Source organism: Pinus tabuliformis, chromosome 6 (assembly GCF_031772625.1).
Source record: "Pinus tabuliformis cultivar Carrire ecotype Pingquan chromosome 6, CPIR1, whole genome shotgun sequence".
Lineage (NCBI taxonomy): Eukaryota > Viridiplantae > Streptophyta > Pinopsida > Pinales > Pinaceae > Pinus > Pinus tabuliformis.
Window position 1 is genome coordinate 417,051,889 of NC_142292.1, and position 23,899 is coordinate 417,075,787.

A 23,899-nucleotide genomic window follows, 5' to 3' on the forward strand; every position below is an offset into this window, starting at 1 on the left:
ACGGGCGCGACCCGTTGGGCTGTGCGCGACCCGTCCAGGCTTGTGCGCGACCCGTTCAACTGTCTGCCACGAAACTTCAATCAAATTCCTTCATTCCACTTCAAATTTTCTCAATCGGTCGAGGTAGGCTCTTAATGCATGGTTGTTGATATTGGTGGTGAAAATAAGGATGTGTGCTATGATTTCATCTTCTAAATTTGCAAATGAATGGATTAATATGGCTGCTTGCTAATGTTTGTAAAATGCTAGGGTTTTGTGACTGTTTCAAGTGATTTTGTCCCATTTGGTCCCTTCCCTCTTTTCCTCTTTCATTCACAGTCATGCTTTCATCTCTGTCCCATATTATTTGTACATAAAATGTTGACTTTTTCCCCCATCCCTAAGCTATAAACCCTACCCCTGTCCCAAGCACACAAAACCCTAATTCCCTCTACCATACACATGCAAAACAGAACAAAAAGAAAAGATACATTTGCAAATAAAGAAAAGAGTCATGTGAAAATAAATGTTGCTGTATATCTAGAAGCATGTACATAACCCCTATATACCCTTGACATCCCCTTGTACATAAAAACCTTCCCTCTATGTGAAAATAATGTACATGTACTCCTTAAAAACAAAAATCTGCCTTGTGACACACATGAATTCTTATAAGTAAATTTGGTGTATGGTGTCCCTATGTCCCTCTTGATACATGTATGCCCCTTCCATGTTCATTATCATACATGTTTTTGTCCCATATGAGATGTTCTTTGCAAATGATTTCCCAATGTTAAAATGTGTTCCTATATGCATGACAATTTGTAAAGTTTCCCTTGAAAATTCCCTGTTATTATCATATATTCCCATTCCTCGTTAAGAATTTCCCTCCCCTAACATTCCCCTCATGTTTTTTCCCCTTGAAACAACATAGAGTTCAGTACTTTTGCAGGCAGAGGCAGCAGTTCAATTTGTCCTTCAGTTTGTACACCTTGCTTCGAAACCATGTCAGATACAGAGACTTATGAGGAAGGTGATGACCATTCATCATCTACAGAGATTGAGGAACAGAGGAGGCCTCGTAGAGGGGGTAAGGGAGGTAATCATAAGAGGGAGGAGCCTACTTCTTTGGCAGAGTTACAGGCTTGTCCTTTGGCACTGAATTGTTTCCAGTACATGTCATGCTATCAGTTTTGTGAGAGGCTCTCTCAGATTCAACATCATAGAGAGTTGGCCCGCTTGTTTGTCTTACACCTCCATGATGGACATGTCACTCTTGCAGGGGTGAATTTCATATTGACACCTGAGGTGATCTCAGAGGCTACAGGGATACCAAATGTGGGTGAGGTGTGGCCTAAGCGCAGACTACTTGATTTTGTTCACTTTGAGCCCTATGTCTGGCCATCATTTGTGAGACTGTTGACGGGTGTTTTCCCATTCAGATTTCTTCGGAGTGAGTATGCTCCCCTCATGAGACTTATCATGCATTATTTTACATGTGAGGGCAGATTTTAACAGGTGTATTCATATCACATTCGCCTGTTGATGCATTTCACCCGGGTGAGGATGATGAACCTCCCGGTCTTCCTGTTTCAGAACATTCAGAGGATGGTGCCCATGTTGCAGAGGAAGACCCCGACCCAGCAGTACAGGAGCCTTTGTCACTATGGTTTGATCCAGCTTATAGTCTCTCATCAGTTGACTCAGCATGGCATCTCATGGGAGGATTTCATCTCCCGTGAGTTTTTCGCAGTGCCACCTCAGCCACATCAGGAGGCCATTCATGAGGAGGGAGGACCATCTCAGTAGCCTGATGCTCCCATCACCCGACATGTCAGCTCCACTCCTATGGTCACCTATCAGAAAGGCCCGGCCTTATTTGCAGCAGCTAGGCGAGTACTATCTCCACAGCAGGTGGAAGGGGTCTCGCCTTCATCTTCAGAGCAGCGAGTGTTATCTCCACAGCAGGTGGAAGGGGCCTCGCTTTCTTCGCCAGCACAGGTATTGCAGAGGGGCAAAGAGCCCATGGTTCATGAGGATCCGGTGATTGATCTTGAGGTCAGTTCTCCTAGCCAAGAGGCAAAGGAGATCATTCAGTAGCTCAGGGCCGAGAATGATGCAGCGGAGACTTGAGGGTGCCCAATGGACCATCACCTATCTAGAGCAGCGGAACACACAACTGGAGGAGGAGAAGGCACTTGATGAGATTTGGAGGATTCGTAGTGACCGAGTCCTAAACCGTAGGAGGCCCGGTGATCCATTGCCTGTTAACCGGGAGTCATTGCTCATTCAGGAGAATGCCCACTTAGAGAGGCTATTGGCTAAGGCAAACCAAGAGAAAAGGCTGCTGAGGAATATGAAAAACCACTATTGGGCTAGGATGCACGTTTGTAAAGCAAAGATGAAAATGTTCCAAAGAAGGTTGACCGAGGCTCTTAAGAGGAAGAAGAAGACCAACCCCCTCCGCATCTTGGCCGAGGCTTCTCTCACTCATCATGATTCCACTAGCCTCTTCACAGCATCAAGCACAAAATTTTTTGGAAGTTTTGGCTCATTTTTGGCATTTTTGGGCAATTTACAGGTTTTGGCTTCTCAACGGGTCTCACCCCCGGTGAGACCCTTTGTCATCGTAGCTCCGTTTTGCGAAAACTCAGCATCGTTGGATTTGTCATGAAAAGTTACACATGCCTATAGATGGATTTGAGTTTTCATGGAGTTTTGGGCCTCCAAAAGATCAAAATACAGCCAAATTTTGACTTTCTGCCCCTTTTTTGAGCTGCAGAAGTAGCCTTGGGAGAATTGACTTTTGACTGGGCAAATGACCTCCAAATCCAAAAATTCAAGTTGGGTTGGAAAGTAGACTCTGAGACCTTTCCAACGAGCTATCCTTCACCTCATTATGACACTGGGAAGGCCTCCAAACAGGGCTCCAAAGTGCTCGACCCGTTGAGGATGATGTGCGCGACCCGTTGAGGAATTTGTGCCAGATTTGACCAGTTCAGCCCAGAAACTGCAATTTAGCTCCTGTTTGACTTGCTGAGGTCGATGGTGGTCCTCTTGACTGTACTTGTGGCACTTTTTGGATACTTTTACTCTTGTTTTACTCTTCTAGAAGTTTCTCTCATGTAAAAGGTTAAAATTGACTGTATGAACTGGTTTCCAAGTTTTTAGAGGCAAGTTGTTTTGACTGCCTATTTTGTAGTACTTAGTTTAGAAGTTGTTCAAACAACTCCTAGGATAGTGAGCTCAACCCATGGAGGCAGGGAAAGAGGTTAGATCATCTATATTATGTACTTTCATGCTCATTTTCATGGTTGGACTCTTGAGGGAGAAGCTATCATTGTATATTTTCACTTGTATCTCTGCAATTTTTGGCTAAGGAAGACCAGGGTTTTGCAGTCATCATTGGGATTCTTGTGGACTCATTGTGTTGATGGTGTGTCTCTTCATGTTATTGTAAGCTTTGTTATGTGATTCATTTCCTTTCTATACTGCTGCATATTAAACAAATGAAGTGATAAAGTTAGAATTCATGCTTGCCATGCTCTGCTTTCAAATTTGTTTAATTTCTATGTTTTCTATTGTCTAAAGAGAATTCAAATTCATTGTTTGCTCTCTTTAGCCTTCTTATCTCTCTTCCTGATAATCCACTTCAGCTAAAGACATCTACACAAGCTCCTACCTTGCCCCAAAGACTCCTCTGCAGAAACTGTGTCAAATCCCCGCACCCTAAATTGCAGCTCCTCAATTTGCCACCAAAAACCCCAAAAAACCCCAAAACAACCTTTATAATCAGTTTACTAGCCTAATCTCAGTGTTACTTTTGTTGGTCATCTCATCTCATTGAAGATTTGCCGAGATTTGACCGGAGAGAGCCTTCTCCTACCCCGTAGGGCTAGCTACGACGCTGAATGGTTTGATGTAGCTTTGAGATTTGCCTTTTCAGCCTGAGGTGAAATTTCAAGTGCTAACAACCTGCACCTAGAGTTTAACAAAACAACTGCGGAAAGTTAAGCCAGCTGCGGAAAGTTGAGCCAGCTGCGGAAAGTTAAGCCAGCTGCGGAAAGTTGAATCAACTGCGGAAAGTGGTTAAAACAGTCAACCATCAGTTTTACGCATATTTTGGATACTTTTTTCATGCATAGATTTTTATCTCTTTCGTACTTTCCTGTGGAGTTTCTGTAACCTTAAAAGTGAGTGATTCATCTTTAAAACAAAGGTTTTTAGTTGAAACAAAATCAGCCAAAAAGATATTGATCCCTTCTCTAATTGAAAATGCCAGTGTTACTACACAATAAGCCCCAGGCTTCCCATACAGACAACAGATAAAATCTGATAAATAGTCAATGATACTAAGGTCGTGCTCAATAATAACATAATTGTTTGGCCTGAGCAGGGACTGGACTATTTGTGCAGCTTTATGCTGTAACAATATGTTGTTTTGAATCCAAGTATGCAATTGTAACTCGCTGTAATTTTCCATCAGAAAAGATTTGCTATATTAATTTTTCAATTTGAAGTGGTTTCATGACATCAAATGTGAATTGAGTGTGCGTATATGAATCACGGTTTTTTTTTTTTTTGTGAAATAAATGCCTAACAGTTGACTGGAACTTCCGTTGATCCTCTATGGTTTGTATGACACATTGGATTCAAGATTCTCCACATCTGTCTACAAGATCTGGTTTCAGCATGCGTATAATCATTATCTTCCCTATTCCATTTTCTCCCAACATTTAATCGGAAGTAACGGAACAAGTACAGATGGGTGGCAACGACTTCATGGGGTTTAATGACAGAGAGTCGTGTTCAATTGGAATACGTCTCTAAACAGGTGTGAGTTTATTAATATGGAAGTCATGTAATCAGGTTTTAGATTCCAGCATATAGTTGATTCCCAATTAGAATTCCCTTCCTTAGGCATGCCGAATTGAATCACACATCAAACTATCAGTTAATTAACTCAAATTTCGTTTTCCTTCACGCGGCGGAAAAAAAGAGGCTCCAAAGAACCGAGGATTTCTCCCAGACCGCCACAAATTTCTTTAAACGGTTTCTGGGTTATCTAATTAACCCAGCTGGCGAAAAAATCCATGTTCTATTTTCTTGAAATTCACCTCCGTTTGAGCAAATCGAGCGTTTGAAACTTGATGTTTTTCAGCTATTACACATTTTTGGATTAACTGTTCTGTATTTTGATGAATTGCTGCATTCGGATTTTGGCTTGATTTGCAATTTGGAACATAGGAAATAGAAAATGAATGGTGCTAGAATTTTCAAGGACATCCTGAACAAGTATTTTGCTCTTGGTTATATGTTTTTGCTTCCTGGACCGTGCTCCCTGCTCTTTGTATAAATACGTTGTAATGAACCTCTGCTCAATTGATATTACATGTTCTCTTGAATCAATAGCATAACACAATATAATCCTATATTATGATCCTTGCATCACATTGGAAATTTACTGATTTACTCATAAATTTTGGCAAGTATCTCCATATAGGTATAGTTTTACTTGGAATGTTTTGGCTGGATAGAGGGATAAAAGAATTTCACAAGTTTCGGAGCTTCGGATATTGTGGGAAACCTACTTCTTCAGCTGATTTTCTGATTCAGTTCAAGGTAAATTGAACTCCTAACCTCGGTCGAATTCTTTCAATCGGAGAGGAGAAATAATTGAGATGACAAATAGCAGCGGTAACAATGCTAATGATACTTCAGCAAATGGATGGAATATGGATGAGTGTTGAAGATTTTTACTAACATTGGCCTGCTGCTATTGATTACAAGTTTCAGAAAAACAACTAGAGGAAGCTAATTCTTTTGCAGGTTCGTTTTAGGGCCAAAGCTTTGAACAGGAATGCAAATTTTCTATTGAGGCCACAACAAAAACTAGGAATGGAGATAGCCATATAAGCTGATTTTTTTTTTTTTTTTTTTCGATCTGAGTTGGGTGAATAGGATAGGATCCATGTCGGGACGACTCTGGAGATGCCCATGTAGTCGATTTCTCCATTGGACACTTGTAACCTGCTAAACCTTGAAACAACTGCGGAATTCTCAACTAGCTGCGGAATCAAGGCACTTTCCGCAGCTAAGTTGCAAAACCTTATTAGAACAGGATACAGTGTTTTGAGGGTCACTACAAACCATAACCAATCAATTTTGGACAATTTGAACCTATCAAAGTAGTTGAGTTTCATTTTTTTTTTTTTTGAATCAATTGAAATGATGAAGTTTATTTTGTCTCCTCTTTTCTGAAGGTATTGATTAATTTTGGATTGATGATGAAAATGAATGGCTAACTTTGTATCCAAGATTTTTTATGCAATTTAATTTCTTGCCATTTAGATATCATATTACTTGACTTGTTCATGATTGCTTCCCACAAGGTAGATTGAGCTGAAGGGTAAAGTATCTGAAGAGTTTAAGTAGTGTGAATTAGTTGCTTTGCTTTTAGTTTGAGTTGCTTTAAGTTCAGTTTTTACTTTCTATTCATTCAGCAGCAAGGATACTGGGTCATTGTCATTCATTTAGTGGCAGATTTCTGAGTTGATTTCACCTTTGGATAGCTACATTATCAATTAGAAACAGAGGGTTGAATTCTTGAAGGTAGCTTCTGGTGATCCATTAAATTATTGAGGGCAGAGTAGTCATTTTTCTCCAAGGGCGAGAGCCTGTAAGCTGATTACATTTGCTGACAAAAGGACAAATTTGTTAGCTGAATTTTATCTTATTTCAGGGGTCAAATCCTCTTACTGTTGGAGCCAAGTCCCTCTGCCATTATATCCATCAGATTGCATATCTACTTCAGGGGATGAGTTCAGCATTCACCATAATTATTTGGAGATTGATCTGAGTTAGAATGAATCAATAAGCTCAATACAATTATTGCTGCCACTTAGATTTTCACCACCTACAAAACCTGTGATATAAACGATCTGAGCTACAAGTTCAACAAAATTATTAAGTCGTTGTTTTAAAAATCCAAGGTACCATTATTAAAAACAAGCACTACAATAACTGTTTGGCAACCTGTGGGTTGGGCGTCATCGTTTGACATTTCTAAATATTGACTAAACACGAGGATAATAGATCAATGATTGGCTCATTATTTTGTTTTCAGATAACAAACCTGTGACTATCAATCGCTCCAATTCTTCAACTCTGTCATTGTACCTGTGTAATACACCTGCAGAACAGTAAAACTCAGAAAAACGTAATAGCTGAAAAAATGTCTAACTTCAAACATTCGATTTTCCCAAACGGAGGAGATTTTGAAGAAAAGAAAACATGGGTTTTTTTTCCAGGTGGGTCAGTTAGATAACCCAAAAACTGTTTGAAGAAATTTGTGGCAGTCTGGGGGAAATCTTCGGTTCTTTGGAGCCCATTTTTGTCTGTCGTGTGTGAAAAAAATCAGTGTCTGTTTTAACAGTTGTGGCCATATTTTGATTTCCTTGAGAAATCCGCTCAGGTCCGATCTCCTTGGCAGCCAGGTCATCCACCATGTCACTAAATATGAGAATTTTTTTTTTTATTAAATGAACAGAGAACAATTCAAACACGGCACGCTGTAGTTGAAATACGACTCTCTGTCATTAAAAAAAACCGTTTGTTGATTTTGCCACCCGTCTAAGCACTTGCTCTGCCACCTCTCGATTAATAACAGTTCTAATTAAACAAAACACCTGTTAACAACAATCCAATTGAAGATGGCTCTCCATTACGTGAACCAGTCCAAACTGATCTGGCAATTTCTATCTAACTTCACTACTCCGCTCCATTCCTGCCACTTGTTCTCTATTTCTCCATTTACCATCATTGTATTTTTCTCCATAAAACCATGTCAATTCCCCACTAACACATAATGAATCTTCTTCATCCATCATTCAAGCAGACGAATTGTTAGAACAAGAAGGAAAGAATGGGTCTGTTGTTGAGGGCAGAACTGGAAGGGCCCAAGTTTATGAAAGGGCCGGATGGTTATGGTTATAGACTGTTTATCAAACTATAAGTCCAACAATAAAATTGTTTTGCTCCATTCACAGAGTTCCTACATGTAGACAATGATTTTTTTTTTTTTTTCAAAGTTGATGATCGATTGTTTTAGCCACTTTCCGCAGCTGACTCAACTTTCCGCAGCTGATTCAACTTTCCGCAGCTGGCTCAACTTTCCGCAGCTGGTTTAACTTTTCGCAGCTGTTTTGTTAAACTCTAGGTTGCAGGTGTCATCAAGCAAAATAAGCCACATGGGTAGCTGGGGGAATGTCAGTACATGGATGATGTCCTATTCATTTGGTCAAATTTGATGAAAAGGACCCCGGTCAAAGGGAAGTCAAGATGAGTGTTATCACTAAGTCGCCACATTCAGTCGCCACACTGAGTCGCTGCATGTCAAGAAAAAATAATAATTTTGAATCAATGAAATGAACAAGTTATTTGTTCACTTTTCTGAAGGTATTGATTAATTTTGGATTGATGATGAAAAATGAAATGCTAATTTTTTATCCAAGATTTTTAGCTACAGAACCGTGCACATTCCGCAGCTAAAGTCTAATTCTGCAGCCAGAAAAACCTCATTGTTCAAATCAGTCTATCTTTCTCATACAAAATCAGATTTTGATGATTTAAGTACCATTGGAAAGATCTCAACAAGATCTACACAATGGGAAATCCATCATTTTGGTTTGAAATGGCAAATAATGAAATAAATTGCTGAAAAGAAGCAACATCAACTTGAGGCACTAATTCCAAATCAGGTATAAATTATTTTGATTTTTCCTTTGAGAACTTGTTTCACTAATACAAATTCTTAGTTTTTTGTGTAAATATCATAACTAGAGAGATTGGCCATCTCTCTCCTTTGATAATCTTACATTCCATTGCAGAAGAAGTATTAGTTTTTTTTGCAGGTTCCAAGAGGAAGGACAAATGACTACAAGAGAATGGTGTCTCTCTAAGAGACTAATTTGTTTCTTAAGAAGATGATCAACAACAAAGAGGAAATATGCTGATGCAAAATCAGATCCAAACACTTGAAAAACTTTCAGATACTGTTGTCTCCATCACATCCATCCATCACATCCATACTTCATAATAAACCATTCACCTCATTCCACTCCATACTTTCCACTTACATTCACATACACTTTTCATCTCTTTTTGTCCATTCATAACCCACAAATAAAAGCAAGAGGCTTATTCATATGCTTATTGCCCATTGCCATTTCTACTCTCCATTGCCATCTTCCATTTTCATCTTCCATTTCTTGTCATTTTCATTCTACAAATAAGCCCTGCTTCAATGCAAATTATTGAGTCCATAGTCCTTTGAGTCTAAGTTCTTTGTAAAAACACCTTGAGGCTTGCATGCCTTAATGGCAAGTCCTCATGCTGACAAACAATGGGAATACATTAATGTCCCTTGTTCGTTAGGTCTTCTAGGTGACTTGACATCAGCAAATTCATTCGTACCTAGCAAGATGTGTTTGGGCATCTTGACTCTCATTGTCATCAATGGTGAGAGTTCTTGTGTTGACTAGTGGCATCCATTAACGGCCACTAAGCCAACAATTTCCTACTATGTTCGACATCAAAACATATTTTCACATAGTAGGAATTGTGCCAATGAGTTTTGAAGACATGAAGACTATTATTTTCAGCATTTTGGAGCAGATTCAACAAGTTTTAGTAGAGGCAATAAAAGTCATCTTATCTCTCTATCCATGACTCTTCTTGTTCAGCCACTTGAAAAACCATTCCAAAGGGTAAGTGAAGGTACGTCATTTTCTAACTTTTGACCATAGAATTCCATAAAAAGCTAGAATGATAATTGTTGGAAAAACATTTCTCTTCCTCATTTCATAAAATTGCCAATACCATCAATTGGGGGGGGGATACATTCATATTCATATCTTGCCATGTCCATATCATATTCAGGAACTCACATACTTCCAACATATATTAATTATTACATTGCTATTATGAGCATACAATGGCTTTTGAAAAAAATTTTTAAAGGATAAATTGGATACAAACAAAATCATGGTTGTCACACAAGAACCAACCATCATACAATCCAATAAAGATATACTTTGCAACAATAATCAAAATATCATTATGCATAGTTCAAAGATCAAAATAGAAGGCAACAAAAAAAAAATGGTTGCAACACAAGAACCAACCATGTTGCAATTCAAGTGAAACACTTTGCAGAAATAAGAAGTTATCAAATGATATCATGCAAAGTTAAGCCAAAGCTCAAGGATCAAAAGAGTTAATGTAATATATATTGCATGAGGACATGCAATAACTTCAGTTGGGGGGTATGTTGAGTCTTGAAAATGTCATTCATTTCCATTACACTTTCACTATTATGTCCATTATATCACCTCCATTTCACTACTATGTTACCACATTCATCTCACTTTCATTATCATTGGGCCACCTTTATGTTTTTCCAATCTTTATTATTTCTAAGCCTTTTAAGTGAATTTGTGGTTAAACATTAGAAAATAATGTGCATATGCTTCTACCTAACAAATGGGTTGAGATTGTTGACATGTGTAGGTTGAAAGGAGGCTTCTAGAAGACCCTTATGTGGCATTCTAAGGCCAAATTCGAATTTGAGTGGAAAGAATCATGGGATCATGAGGATATGGGTCACATCTCCTAATTGTATTGTAACTCTAAGAAGACATGTGTCTTATCAGTTCCTATTTTGATTAGGACTCTAGAGGTATAGGGAGAGATTCATGGACTCTCATTAATGAGATGGCTTCTCATCTTTTTGTATGAATAGGAGATCTATCTCCTTCATTTGTTAGCTTAGAGTTTGGAGTTCTTAAGTATTTTTAGCTTGGGAGTTTGTAGTTCTTCCTTGATGGCTTTTGAAAGCTTTGGAGAGCTTTGTTGTAATTTGTAATTTTGAAGAATTTGAATAAAGCTTTGATGTTCTCAACATGGAAGGAGATGTGAAGTAGATGTCATGGAGCATATTAGAATGTAAGGTAGAGTAGATTTCATTTTGTAATTTTTCTTTGATTTCATTATGTCATTTGATTGCTTTCAAGTTGGTAGATTAGATTTTTCATTCATGCAATTTTAATTCATGCAAGTGTGTTCAACCGGTTGACTTTAGGTTAATAATGCACATAGCTTTTTAATGACTAATGACATGACTGAATCATCTTGTCCTTCTGCTGATTTATTTTTTTTGAGTTCTAATTCCAGCATTGTTATTTCTTTCAGTTTTGTTTTTCTCATTTACTTTCATGCAATTTAGATATCATATTACTCAACTTGTTCATGATTGCTTCCCATAAGGTAGATTGAGCTGAAGGGTAAAGGATCAGAAGAGTTGAAGTAGTGTGATTAGTTTCCTTTATGCAATTTGGATATCATATTGCTTAACTTGTTCATGATTGCTTCCCATAAGGTAGATTGAGCTGAAGGGTAAAGGATCATAAGAGTTGAAGTAGTGTGATTAGTTTCGTTTATGCAATTTAGATATCATATTGCTTAACTTGTTCATGATTGCTTCCCATAAGGTAGATTGAGCTGAAGGGTAAAGGATCAGAAGAGTTGAAATAGTGTGATTAGTTTCCTTTATGCAATTTAGATATCATATTGCTTAACTTGTTCATGATTGCTTCCCATAAGGTAGATTGAGCTGAAGGGTAAAGGATCAAAAGAGTTGAAGTAGTGTGATTAGTTTCCTTTATGCAATTTAGATATCATATTGCTTAACTTGTTCATGATTGCTTCCCATAAGGTAGATTGAGCTGAAGGGTAAAGGATCAGAAGAGTTGAAGTAGTGTGAATTAGTTGCTTTGCTTTCAGTCTTTGAGTTGCTTTAAGTTCAATTTTTACTTTCTTCAGTTTTCTTTTTATACAACAGCAAGGATACTGGGTTTCATAGTCACTAGCTCATTGATTGGTTATTGCATTCTATTTTGATTGAAGTGTCTGCATATTTACACTTTTGTTTAAGTACTAATTCCATCAATAACATGTTTTAAGATCTTTTGAAGTGCTAAGTTTTGGAAGTTACCATTAGGGACATAGGCCTTGTCTTGAAATCTCTATCCATACTTGTCCTTTAAAAGTATTCTTAAGACCTTAGAATAGGATTTCCATTTGCATTAGACACTTTAGGAAACCAACAAAAACAAAACCCCAAAACAAAATAAAATCTATAAAACAACGAAGTAAGAAAAATGTTAACTAAGCACATATGGTGCACCACACTTCATCAGTTTACGATACCCGGATTGATAATTTATGTAGAGCAATTTAAGACGTTAAATTGACTAGACATCATGCACAAAATTTCTCATACAATTCTCATTATGAATAAGGTACATTTCCATCAAGTTTATTATGGCATGCTAGATTTGGACACTTGAATTATGACAGCCTCCACTTGTTGAAGAAAAATGCTGTTACTAGTTTTCCTACAATTCCTAGGAAACTTAAACAATGTGATGCTTGCATTCTAGGAAAGCATAGCAAACTGTATTTTCATGATTCACATTCCAGAGCACATAGAAAACTTGAACTCGTTCATTTAGATTTATGTGGTCCAATGCATGTTCCTTCTGCAAATGGAAATAAATATATGATGACATTTATGAATGACTACACCATAATGTGTTGGGTTTATTTATTGAAGAACAAATCTGATGCTTTTCAAACAGTCAAGATTTTTCATACATGGATCGAAAATGATGCACAATCTCATATCGGCTCTATTCGCATTGATAATGGAAAAGAATACAATTCAAATGAATTTGAAAACTATCTTCACCAACATGGGATCAAACATCAAACAACTGTGCCTTATAATCCCCGACAGAATGGAGTAGCTGAAAGAATGAATAGGACAATATTAAATATGGTGTGCTCCATGATGTTTTCCAAAAATGTAAAAATGATGTTTTGGGCTAATGCAGTTCTATGTGCTGTATATGTAAAGAATACATGTCCATCTAATGCTATTAGAAACAAGACTCGTTATGAAATGTGGTATAGGCACATTCCTTCGATAAAGCATATTAGGGTCTTTGGTTCCACATGTTATACCTTGATACCAAAGGTACATAGAAAAAAACTTGGTGCAAGAAGTCGTAAGTGTATCTTCCTGGGGTATTCAAACACCTCCAAAGCATACCATTTCTATGATGAATTCAATAAAAAAATTGTTGTATCTAGAGATGTAATCTTTCTTGAATCATCCAAAATTGACAATGTTGTTGAGCGGCAACTTGATCGCTTAGATAGGTTCACAAATGCAAAAACATTTCAAGAATTTGATAATCAAATTCCACATCTTGAAGGGGGGATTCCTATACTAGATCAACCTGTGAAATCTTCTTCTGAAGCACTCTCTCCCCCACATGAAACTCCAATAACAAATGATACTTTGAGTGATGTGATTGATAGAATTGGGAGACTCAATCTTGATTCAATCCCAACTCAATCAATAAAGCAGCTTGGACCATCTCAGAAAGGTCCCCCAAAGTGGCTGACAAAGACACTTGGAAGTGTTCATCCTGATGAGGTTGGAGAGACAGGAACTAGAAATTCAACTCGACAAAATGGAGGTGATGTAGATGACTCTAATTCACCTGTTGATATAGATGTTTCTTATGATTGTGAATTGAATTTGTCTACAGATTTTGAACCAAATTGCTTCAAAGAAGCTACTTCTCATGATGAATGGAAAGAAGCAATGCAAAAGGAGTATGATGCCTTGATAAAGAATGGCACTTGGAAGCTGGTTGATCCTCCATTGGGAACCAAACCAATTGGCTGCAAGTGGGTCTACAAGAACAAGTATAAAGCTCATGGCTCACTTGACAAGCACAAAGCCAATATTGTGGAAAAAAGTTTGCATAGAAGGAAGGCGTCAATTATGAGGAGACTTTTTCCCCCACAACAAAATCGGCTACCATCCGGACACTCTTTTCCCTAGCAACCCAAAACGGATTCAAATGCCATCAAATGGATGTAAAAACTGCATTCTTGAATGGAGATCTAAAAGAGAATGTTTTATGTCCCATCCTAAAGGATTTGTTGTAAAAGGACATGAACATAAAGCATGCAAACTTATGAAATCCTTGTATGGCCTCAAACAAGCACCGCAAGCCTGGTATGAAAAACTAACTGAGCATATTCTGAAACTCAATTTCAAACATAATGATCTTGATTATGCAACTTTGTTTGTCAAGAAGGTTGGCAAAAAAATTGTATATCTTGTGGTATACATAGATGATCTTTTGATGACAGGGAACAATGAGAGCTAAATTGCATCCATAAAGAAGGAATTAAGGAAAAGTTTTGAAATGACTGATTTGGGCTATGTTCATTACTATCTTGGTACTGAAGTGACTCATCATCTCAAGTCCATATTCCTTTCTCAAAAGAAGCAATTGGATATTTTTTGAACAGGTTTGGCATGACTGAACGCAATCCTCTGACTACTCCAATGGAGCAAAACTTAAAACTCACATCCATTGAAGGAAAAGAATTTGAGGATGCAAAAAAGTATAGACAGCTTGTAGGAAGTCTCAACTAACTAACTACTACTAGACTAGACATTTCATTTGTTGTTGGAATCCTCTCCAGGTTTATGCAAAAGCCTTGTGAGGGACATTGGTTTGCTACAAAAAGAGTTCTAAAGTACTTGAAGGGAACTCAAGACTATGGAATCAAGTATACACAGGTGGGCAACTTCAGCTTGATTGGATACTTTGATTCAAACTTCGATGGAGACAAAGAAACTGGGGTATCTACTTCGAATTATGCTATGTCTTGGATCAGGAGTAGTACCCAGAGATCACACAAATAATCAATTCCAGTAGATTACACAACAGAGGTAGAATATGTGGCAGCAACTGAGGCAACAAAAGAAATTGTGTGGCTCAGGAAAATTATGGAAGATATGTAGGTAAAACAAGTACAATCGACTCCACTCATGATTGAAAATACCTTAGCAATAAATTTTGCCAACAACCCAAAGTTCCATGATCAAACGAAGCACATCAATACAAAATATCATCTCATTCGACATCATGTTAAGGCCAAAACAATCCATCTTTGCCATTGTTCCACTAATGAGCAGATTGTAGACATTTTCACCAAAGCGTTTGGAAGAGAAAAGCTTGAAAGATTCAGAATGATGCTTGGACTCACCAACATCCCTTGAGATTAAAGGGGGGGAATGTTGACACCTAATCATAGGGATTGGGTCAACAATTGTAATTAGTGTAAATAAATAATAGAGAAAATGGAGAGTCATCATGAGATGAACTGGACAATCTCTCCCTCTTGTATATAATAATGAACAACCTGAATGAATAATATGATTGCATTTGAGGAGTTACCTCTTGGTCTGACACAAACCATTTTACAACACACCTAATGTTAAAGCAATAAAATGATGTATTTCCAGACGAATTTCCAATTATTTCGCCTAGTTAAGATATTGATTTCACTACTGAGTCGATTCCAGGAACAATGTAGCAAGAAAGGCTCCTTATCATATGAGCATACCCAAGATTAATGCAACATTGGAGGATAGTCAGGAAAAATATCAGCCAGTGAAGGTGGAGCTTGAAGGTAAAATATTAAACCACCCTGTTTCCATTTTAATAGATTTAGGGGAAAACTTAAGCTATGTTAGCCCCTGAATAGTTGATTTATGCCACTTAACAAGTGTAATGTTTAAGAGATCTTGGCTGGTCCAATTAGCCATAGGAGAAAAAAGGAGAGATAGTGTAAAGGTATAAAACTGTGTAATGGAATTAGCTGGACAACAAATTAAAACAAATTTAAATATCCTGCCACTAGGCTCCTATGACGTATTGATAGGGATGGATTTTCTGTAACAACATTGGACTGTAGTGGATTGTAAGAATAAAACAATTAACTTCCTGGCCAACGATGGTAGAAAAATAGAGGTTCAGGGTATTAGAAGAGAAGTTAAGCTATGCCCCATTACAACCCACTAGTTAGGGAAGTGTATGCGTTAAGGTTGCCAAATTTACGCATTCCAAGTCGGGTACACCAACTCTAAGGTTAAAATGTATGTCATGGACCAGATACTAGTTGTCCAAGAATTTAAGGATGTCTTCCAGAGGATATTCTTAGTTTACCTCCCAAGAGGAACCTTGATTTCACTATAGAATTGATCCCTTGAGTTTCCCCAGTTTCCAAGGCTCCTTATAGAATGAGTATCCCTGAGCTAACATAGTTAAAAATGTAGCTTCAAGAGTTGTTATATAAGGGATATATTCAATCCAGTCTACCTCATTTGGGAGCCCCAGTCTTATTTGTGATGAAAAAGGATGGTACCTAGTGTTTGTGCATACATTATAGACAATTAAATAAGTTAACCATAAAAAATAAGTACCCCATACTATGAATTTACGATCTATTTGATCAGTTGAAGGGCGTTGTGGTATTTTTAAAAATTAATTTACGATCGGGATATCACCAGATTCACATTAAACACGAAGATATATACAAAACAACATTTCAAACACGACATGGTCAGTATGAGTTCGTGGTTTTACCATTCAGACTCACTAATTCTTCGACCACCTTCATGAGTATGATGAATGGGGTTTTCCACCCTTTCCTGGATAAATCCGTTCTTATTTTTATTGATGAGATATTGGTGTAATCTAGGAGAGAGGAAGAGCATAAAAAACATCTTCGAATAGTATTGCAGACCTTGAGAGAAAATAAACTTTATGCTAAGTTCAACAAGTGTGAATTTTTAAAGGATCAAATTCAATACTTAGGACATGTTATCTCCTCCGCTGGTATAGCGGTTGATCCAGAGAAAATCAATACCATCATGAACTAGCCTGTCCCAACTAATGTGGCAGATATATGCTCCTTTATGGGTCTTGCAGGTTATTAGAGGCAATTAATAAGGGGGTTTTCTAAGGTTGCATACCAAATCACTTCCTTGCAGAAAAAGGGAACAAGTTTTAAGTGGTCTAGGGAATGTCAAGAAAGTTTTGAAACATTGAAGCATTTACTTAGCCACACCTGTATTAAAAATTGCAAACCCAAAGGAAGATTTCATGGTTGATACTGATGCATGTAAAGAAGGTGTAGGTGGAGTTTTAAGTTAAAAGATCATGAGAAAAAATATTCGGCCTATGATTTAGAGTTAACAGCAGTAGTTCATGCCTTAAAAGTATGGCGACGCTACTTGCATGGAAAACGATTCCTACTCATGACATATCATGATAGCTTAACAATTTTATTTAACCAACCCACATTGAGTGCACACCAAGCTTGATGGACTGCATTCTTAAGCGAATTTTATTTTGAAATCAAAAATTTGAAGGGAAGGGAGAATCGAGTAGCAGATGCGTTAAGTAAGATATTGCATCATGTCTATGAAATTCCATTTAGTCAAGTGGAATTTAATTTCACGAATCAAATCAAGGAGGCAGCACAGAAGGATCCAAAATATGCGTATCTCTAGCAGCAAGCTAAGGATACACAAAGTTCTCAAAAGAAAAGTGAGTACCAGATTGACCCTGAAAATTTGCTGATGTTTAAAGATAGAAATTATGTTCCTGATATGTTATCAGTAAAACAAGTTATATTGGACGAATTCCATAGGAGTCCCTATGTTGCTCATTCAGGCTATCAAAAACTATTTTCTGCAATCAAGAAAAATTATTTCTGACCTAGCATGAGGAAGGATATCATGGTATATTTGACCAGATTCTTGGAGTGACAACGGGTTAAGGTTGAGCATTAGCATCCTGTTGGGATATTACAACCTCTACCCATTCCTGAATAGAAGTGGGATACCATAACTTTAGATTTCATAACTAGTATACCTCAATCGAAAAGATAAAATGACTCCATCATGGTGGTGGTGGATAAATTGAGCAAGGGAGCTCATTTTATCCCAGTTAAGTCCACATACCAAACAAATCAGATAGTTGATATATTTTTTAAGAAGAGTTTCAGCGTAAATCACATGTAGAAAACCTTTGTCAACGCGTTTCAAACCAACTAGTATGGTTCATCGTTAGGACAAGTTGAGGAGTCAGATCATAGCTGCAAGTTAAATAGGGAGAGTAGATCTTCCAAACGGCTAGGTGTGACCATTAACGGCTATATAAAAATGGCTAAATTATATAATAACATTCTAATGTTAATTATGGGTCAATAGTAATTCTAGTAATGCTAAATTATATAATAACATTCTTTAATGGATTTAATTTTGCTAGGTATACCTTAACTCCTTCATGAGATACAATATCACCCAGATATTCCACCTCTTTTACTCCAAAGAAACATTTGGATATTTTGCATATAATTGATTCTCCTCCAATAGTTGTAGCACCCTGTCAACATGTTCAACATGATCCTTCCAAGACTTGCTGTAGATTAGTATATCATCAAAAAATACTAACATAAATTTTCTAAGGAAGGCTTTGAAAATAGAATTCATCAAACCTTGAAATGTAGAAGGTGCATTGGTAAGGCCAAAAGGCATGACCAAAAATTCATAATGACCCTCATGAGTTCTAAATGTTGTTTTCAGAATGTCTTCAGTCTTCATTCTGATTTGATGATATCTTGAACGGAGATCCAACTTGGTGAAGTAAATTGATCCATGCAATTCATCCAGTAATTCATCAATGATAGGAATGGGAAACTTATCTTTAATAGTGAGCTTGATGAGCTCCCTATAATCCGGACACATGCACCATGATCCATCCTTCTTGTGCACCAATACTATTGGATCAGAGAAAGAACTTTGACTAGGTTGAATTATACCAGCCTCTAGCATTTCTGCAACCATAGTTCAATTTCACTCTTTTGGGCATAGGGATATTTTTACGGCCTGATGTTTGGAGGAACACTTCTTGGAATCAAATGAATAGCATGATCATGATCAAGAATAGGTGGGAGACCTTTGGGAGTCTCAAATACCTTGGAATTATTGTCCAAGAATTTTTTGAGATCTAGAGAAATAGATGATTTCGATGTGGAAACATCTAGTGAACATAATTGTGCAATTACACCTCTTTGTTCCGTTTTTAGAAGCTTTTTCATACCGTTAGAGCTAATTACCTTTCATGGTTTCCCTGAAATACCCCTTAATTCAACTTCCTTTCCTTCCACAAAAAATTTCATGAAAAGTTCTTCAAAATTAAAATCTATTGCACCCAAGGGTTGTATCCATTGGACTCCTAGTACAACATCAACACCTTCCGTTGGAATGGAAAGCATTGGGCTAGTCAATACATATTCTCCCATGGATAGCTTGATATTATGGCACTTTCCAGAGAAATTTATTGTTCCTCCATTTGCAACCATCACTTGACACTCTGGTGCTGGATATAGGAAGCAATTCAATTATTTTGCTACCTTACAATGAATAAAATTGTGGGTACTTCCTGATCAATCAACACTATTACCTTTTTCTTCTTGATTTGTCCTTCTATCTTGATGGTTTGAGGAGTGTTAATTCCAACTAATGCATTACATGATATGGTCAGATTCATTTCTTCTTTATCTAGTTTTTTTTCCTGGAGTATATCCTCTTCTTTTGACCTTTCTTTCTCCTTTTCTTCTTCCTCTTCACAATCTATGTAGAATAATTTCTTCTCAACACACTTATGACCTTTAGTGTATTTGATATCACAACTATAACAAAGACCTTTTTCTCTTTTTTCTTGCAAATTTTGTGGTGTCAACCTTATAGGTTGTGGAAGACTAGGGGCAACAACACTTCCATCTTTATAGTTGTGAGTGGTATGCTTCCTGGTTGCCATAATTTTGCTTTCCATTTTTCTTGCTAACCTGAATGCCTTCTCTAATGAATTAGGTTCCCAAAGGCGAACATCATGTTCTATATTATCCTTTAAATTTCCTATGAACACATCAATCCTATGCTCCTCTGGAATATTTTTCACTCGTATGTTCAATTTTTGGAACTCCTCAATGTGCTCCATTATTGAACCCTTTTGTTTGAGACTTATCAATTGGCTAAAAAAAGTGTTGCTTTTTGTGTCCTCATAATGTGCTGTCAATTCTTCCATAAAAATTGCCCAAGTGATAATTTGTTTACAAGAGCAAAGCCATTAATACCATACAAACTGATTTGGTTCCAAATATAAAGTCGCAATACATACCTTTTGTGTGTTTTGCACATTATTGTGATCGAAAAATTGCTCCATCCGTAATATCCATGTTGCAGGATCCTTTCCATCAAACTTCCTCATATCGATTTTTGGAATATGGTGGGTCTTCAATCCAACATTAGAGTCTATGAAATCATGATTAACATTTCTTTTGTTCGCATCATGAGTTTCCTTTACTACCCTTTCACCATTAGTAAGTATTTCTTGTAGAATATTTGTCAAATCTGTCTTCAATCTGCCATGCCTGTCTTCAAATCTGTCTTCAAATCTATCTTCAAATCATCCATCTTAGCTTCTACACCCTTAATCTTAGATTCCACGCCATTTATCTTAGCTTCTGTTAGCTTTTGTGAGAGTGACATTTGTTGCACTTGGTCTTGTAATTTTGATATATCATGTAGCATTTCTTCCTCTTCTTCATGAGTCATGCTAGAGCTTTCAGGTTGCTTACTAGGTGTTTGAATTTTCTTTCCTCGAGGCATCAGTTATCGATAATAATGCTCTATTATTCCCTTTGAATTCCTTCAAAATAATTTTTCAAACCAAGCTTAAGCAAAAATTTAAAAAAATCTACACACCTTTTTTCACTTTGTAGGAGCTTGATATTGCCTCTGATGTATCTTTGTAATTTCGGATCATCCAGTTCTAAAATTGCGACTTGTAGTAGCCCTTTGTGTCCTCTTTCCAATGCCACTAGTCTGAATCAAATTAGATTCTCGAAGGAAGAGTTATGCCAAATCTCCTATAGTGGCTTGATTATGGACTAGTTTAGTAGAATAAACTTGTACGACATGCCACATGTCCCCATTTCGACCTTTGACTCTGAAAACTACATACAAGAAACTACAGGTCATCCTCTTTCTGTAGCTTCTTATAAAATTTCAATCCGATGCTCAGAGAGAAAGTTATGAATATTTTCCCCAGGTCACCTGTTTGGAATGTAATTCAGGAGTCTGCAAAAAGACCAACTTCCTCAGATCATATCTCTGCAAATATAGCGCGAAAAGCTCTAAAATTTGGACCCAAGGTTTAGTGCGATTTCATCTCAAATGGGTTTTGTTTTGCTTCTGAAATGTCACAGAAAAAAAGTTATAGAGAAAATGCCACGATGACCTATTTGGAGTAGCAAAACCCTAGAATCCAAAGCTCTGATACCAAATGTTATGAAACCAGCTCACAAAAAGATAGAAAAGATAGATCAATGCATAAGAATTCAGCCTCTTCGAGGGGGAAACCTCCTTTACATTACACAAATGAATGATTCTTTGATGATTCAAATGACAAAACCTCCTTTCTATATATAGGAGTCTAAGGAGTCATAATATAACCCAGCGGACCTAACAATAATAATATAAAGGCACAAAAATAACAATAGAGGGATTCTATGGGGCATAGTAATAATAATATGGGGACAATAGGGGCACAACAATATTAATAAGGGATACAATTACAATAGTAATGGGGCAATCACTAGTATTATAGGGACCTAACAAGGACACTCCTAAATTGATGGACACTCTTAGAATTCTAAGAGTTGAAATAAGAAGTTGCAAGGAAAATAACTAAAATATTGTCAGAGAGCAAGCATAATTGAATCCTATGTTATTGTATGTTCTATCATATGTACAAAGATAGAGACAATAGGAACTTTGTATGAACCATCGTGATAGGTGCAAACCTAAGTATAGGTCATCATAGATTCGAAATCATTAGCTGGATACTAATGGAGTAGATGGAAGCGAGTTAATCAAAAGGAAAATACATGCACAATAAGGAACAATAATCCTCAACACTCTGGAAAAAGAATCAAGTAGTGCTAAGAACTCATTCTACACTACAACTAGGAAAAATTGTTATCAAAGGAAAAATAGAAAGAATCCCATGCAAGAAGAATTTAACAAAGGAAACCTCCTACCTTTGATGGAGAGGTGAACAAAGTAAAATATGCATAAGCTTGGATCTTGGGCATGAAGAAGTACTTTAAGGTTCATGCTTATTCTAATAACATGAAGGCTAGGGTGGTTATTTTCAATCTAAAAGGAAAGGTTCATATATGGTGGGAGGATCTCATGAACATGAAAAACATCAGAGAGAAGGAGATGTCATGAAGGAATTTTGAAAAGTACTTTTAGGAGAAGCTCCTATCTAAAAATTATTATGAAAATAGGGCCAAGGAACTATATGAACACAAAATGGGACAACTAACACTTGAGGAGTATACCAACAAATGCTTGGAACTATTGAGGTATATACCTTATGTTAAGGATGAGAAGATGAAGATCCATATATATATGAATGGGTTACCACATGCACACTCACACATAATATAATTTGATGAGCCAAAGACTTTTGAGCAGGTTATTCAGATGACCATGTACTTCTATGAATAGACTAAGCATAAGACTAAGGTTTGGTCTATTTGGAAGAAGGAATACACAGGAAAATTTAAAGGAAAATGGAAGAGGGACTCAAAATATAAGTAAGGGTGGGAAAATGGAAATTTAAATACCCCACTAGGAATGAACATCGAAAACATTGAGAAATTTAGGAGTAGATAGATTAGGTGATTTCTCGTACTTTGATAGTTGTTTATGATGCATTTTTACTTAACTTGATTAACTTCTTATTTCACTTGATCATTATTATGTTCTTATCATCAAACAACTATGAACCAATTAAATAAAAATGAGATAAGAGGACATAAAATGTAGGATGCTAGCTAGGGAAAAGAACTCTCCTCTTAAGAGGAAAACCCACAATAATTCTTCTCTTCTTATAGAATCTCAAAATGAAGAATTCCAAGACCTAAGACCCTTAACAAAGACCCCTCCAAGACCAAGTCAACCTTCCTTCTTGATGAGATTTCTTTACAGAACTTACAGTGACAACCTTTGAACTTCCAACAACAACTTCGACCCCATGAACATCTCTAGAAACTTCGACCCCAACTAGTTTTCAAGCAAATTTGACCCTAGCAACCTTTTGAACAACTTTGACCCCATAAAATTCTCTAGCAACTTATTCAATTTTTAATTTCCCAACAATTTTTGTAATTTCGACTTGCCCTGCAATTTCCGTAATTTCATCTTGCCCAAAAGCTTCTACAATTTTGACTTTCCTAGCAACTTTTTCAATTTCAACTTTCCTAGAAACTTTACAAACCTTAACACAAGAGAGAGAGGGAGATCCAAAAACTTCGATATTATTCTTCTTCTTCTTATCCTTGATTTTCATATTTTTTCTCGCTTCTTTCTTAAGGAGATTGAACTTCATTGTGTTGTATCCAAATGAGGTTTAGTTCCTTCTTATATATAGGCTTTATAGGGGTTCCAATTTACTCCATGAGGCTGAATTGATCTTTCATGTAGGTTGACTTGTTGTAGCTCCTTGACAAGGTCTTGGATGGTCTTGTATGACTCAAATAAATTTCTTTTACATAATACAAGATGCCTGAAGGGGTCTTAAATGTATGAAAATGACTCTTTTGACTTCATAATTCTATGATAAACCTAGAACCACTCAATGGGTGCTTGAACTACAGATAAATTTTCCAAACCCATGTATCAAGAATGAAAATAATAAATTTATTTTATGTTTTCATCAAATACATAAAATCATGATTTTAATAGACATTATGAAGACCGAACCCAGTTACACATTTCAATGCTCCTCTTAACTAGGGAGGTATTGCTAATTTGAAACATGGTACTTGGAAATTCTCAAATTGAAGA

At 36.8% G+C, this 23,899-nt stretch overlaps 1 protein-coding gene across 1 annotated transcript in view; it reads right to left on the minus strand.

The window, feature by feature from the left end:
- Window positions 1-6,839: 6,839 nt before the first annotated feature.
- Window positions 6,840-23,899, minus strand: part of LOC149259073 (endoribonuclease Dicer homolog 3a-like) — a 68,664-nt gene continuing 51,604 nt past the window's right edge. Inside the window, exons 26-27 of the mRNA XM_089451270.1 lie at window positions 7,115-7,171; window positions 6,840-6,925 (exon numbers count right to left, since the gene is read on the minus strand). Coding sequence (XP_089307396.1) covers window positions 6,840-6,925; window positions 7,115-7,171 — 143 coding nt within the window. The remainder of the gene's footprint in view (window positions 6,926-7,114; window positions 7,172-23,899) is intronic.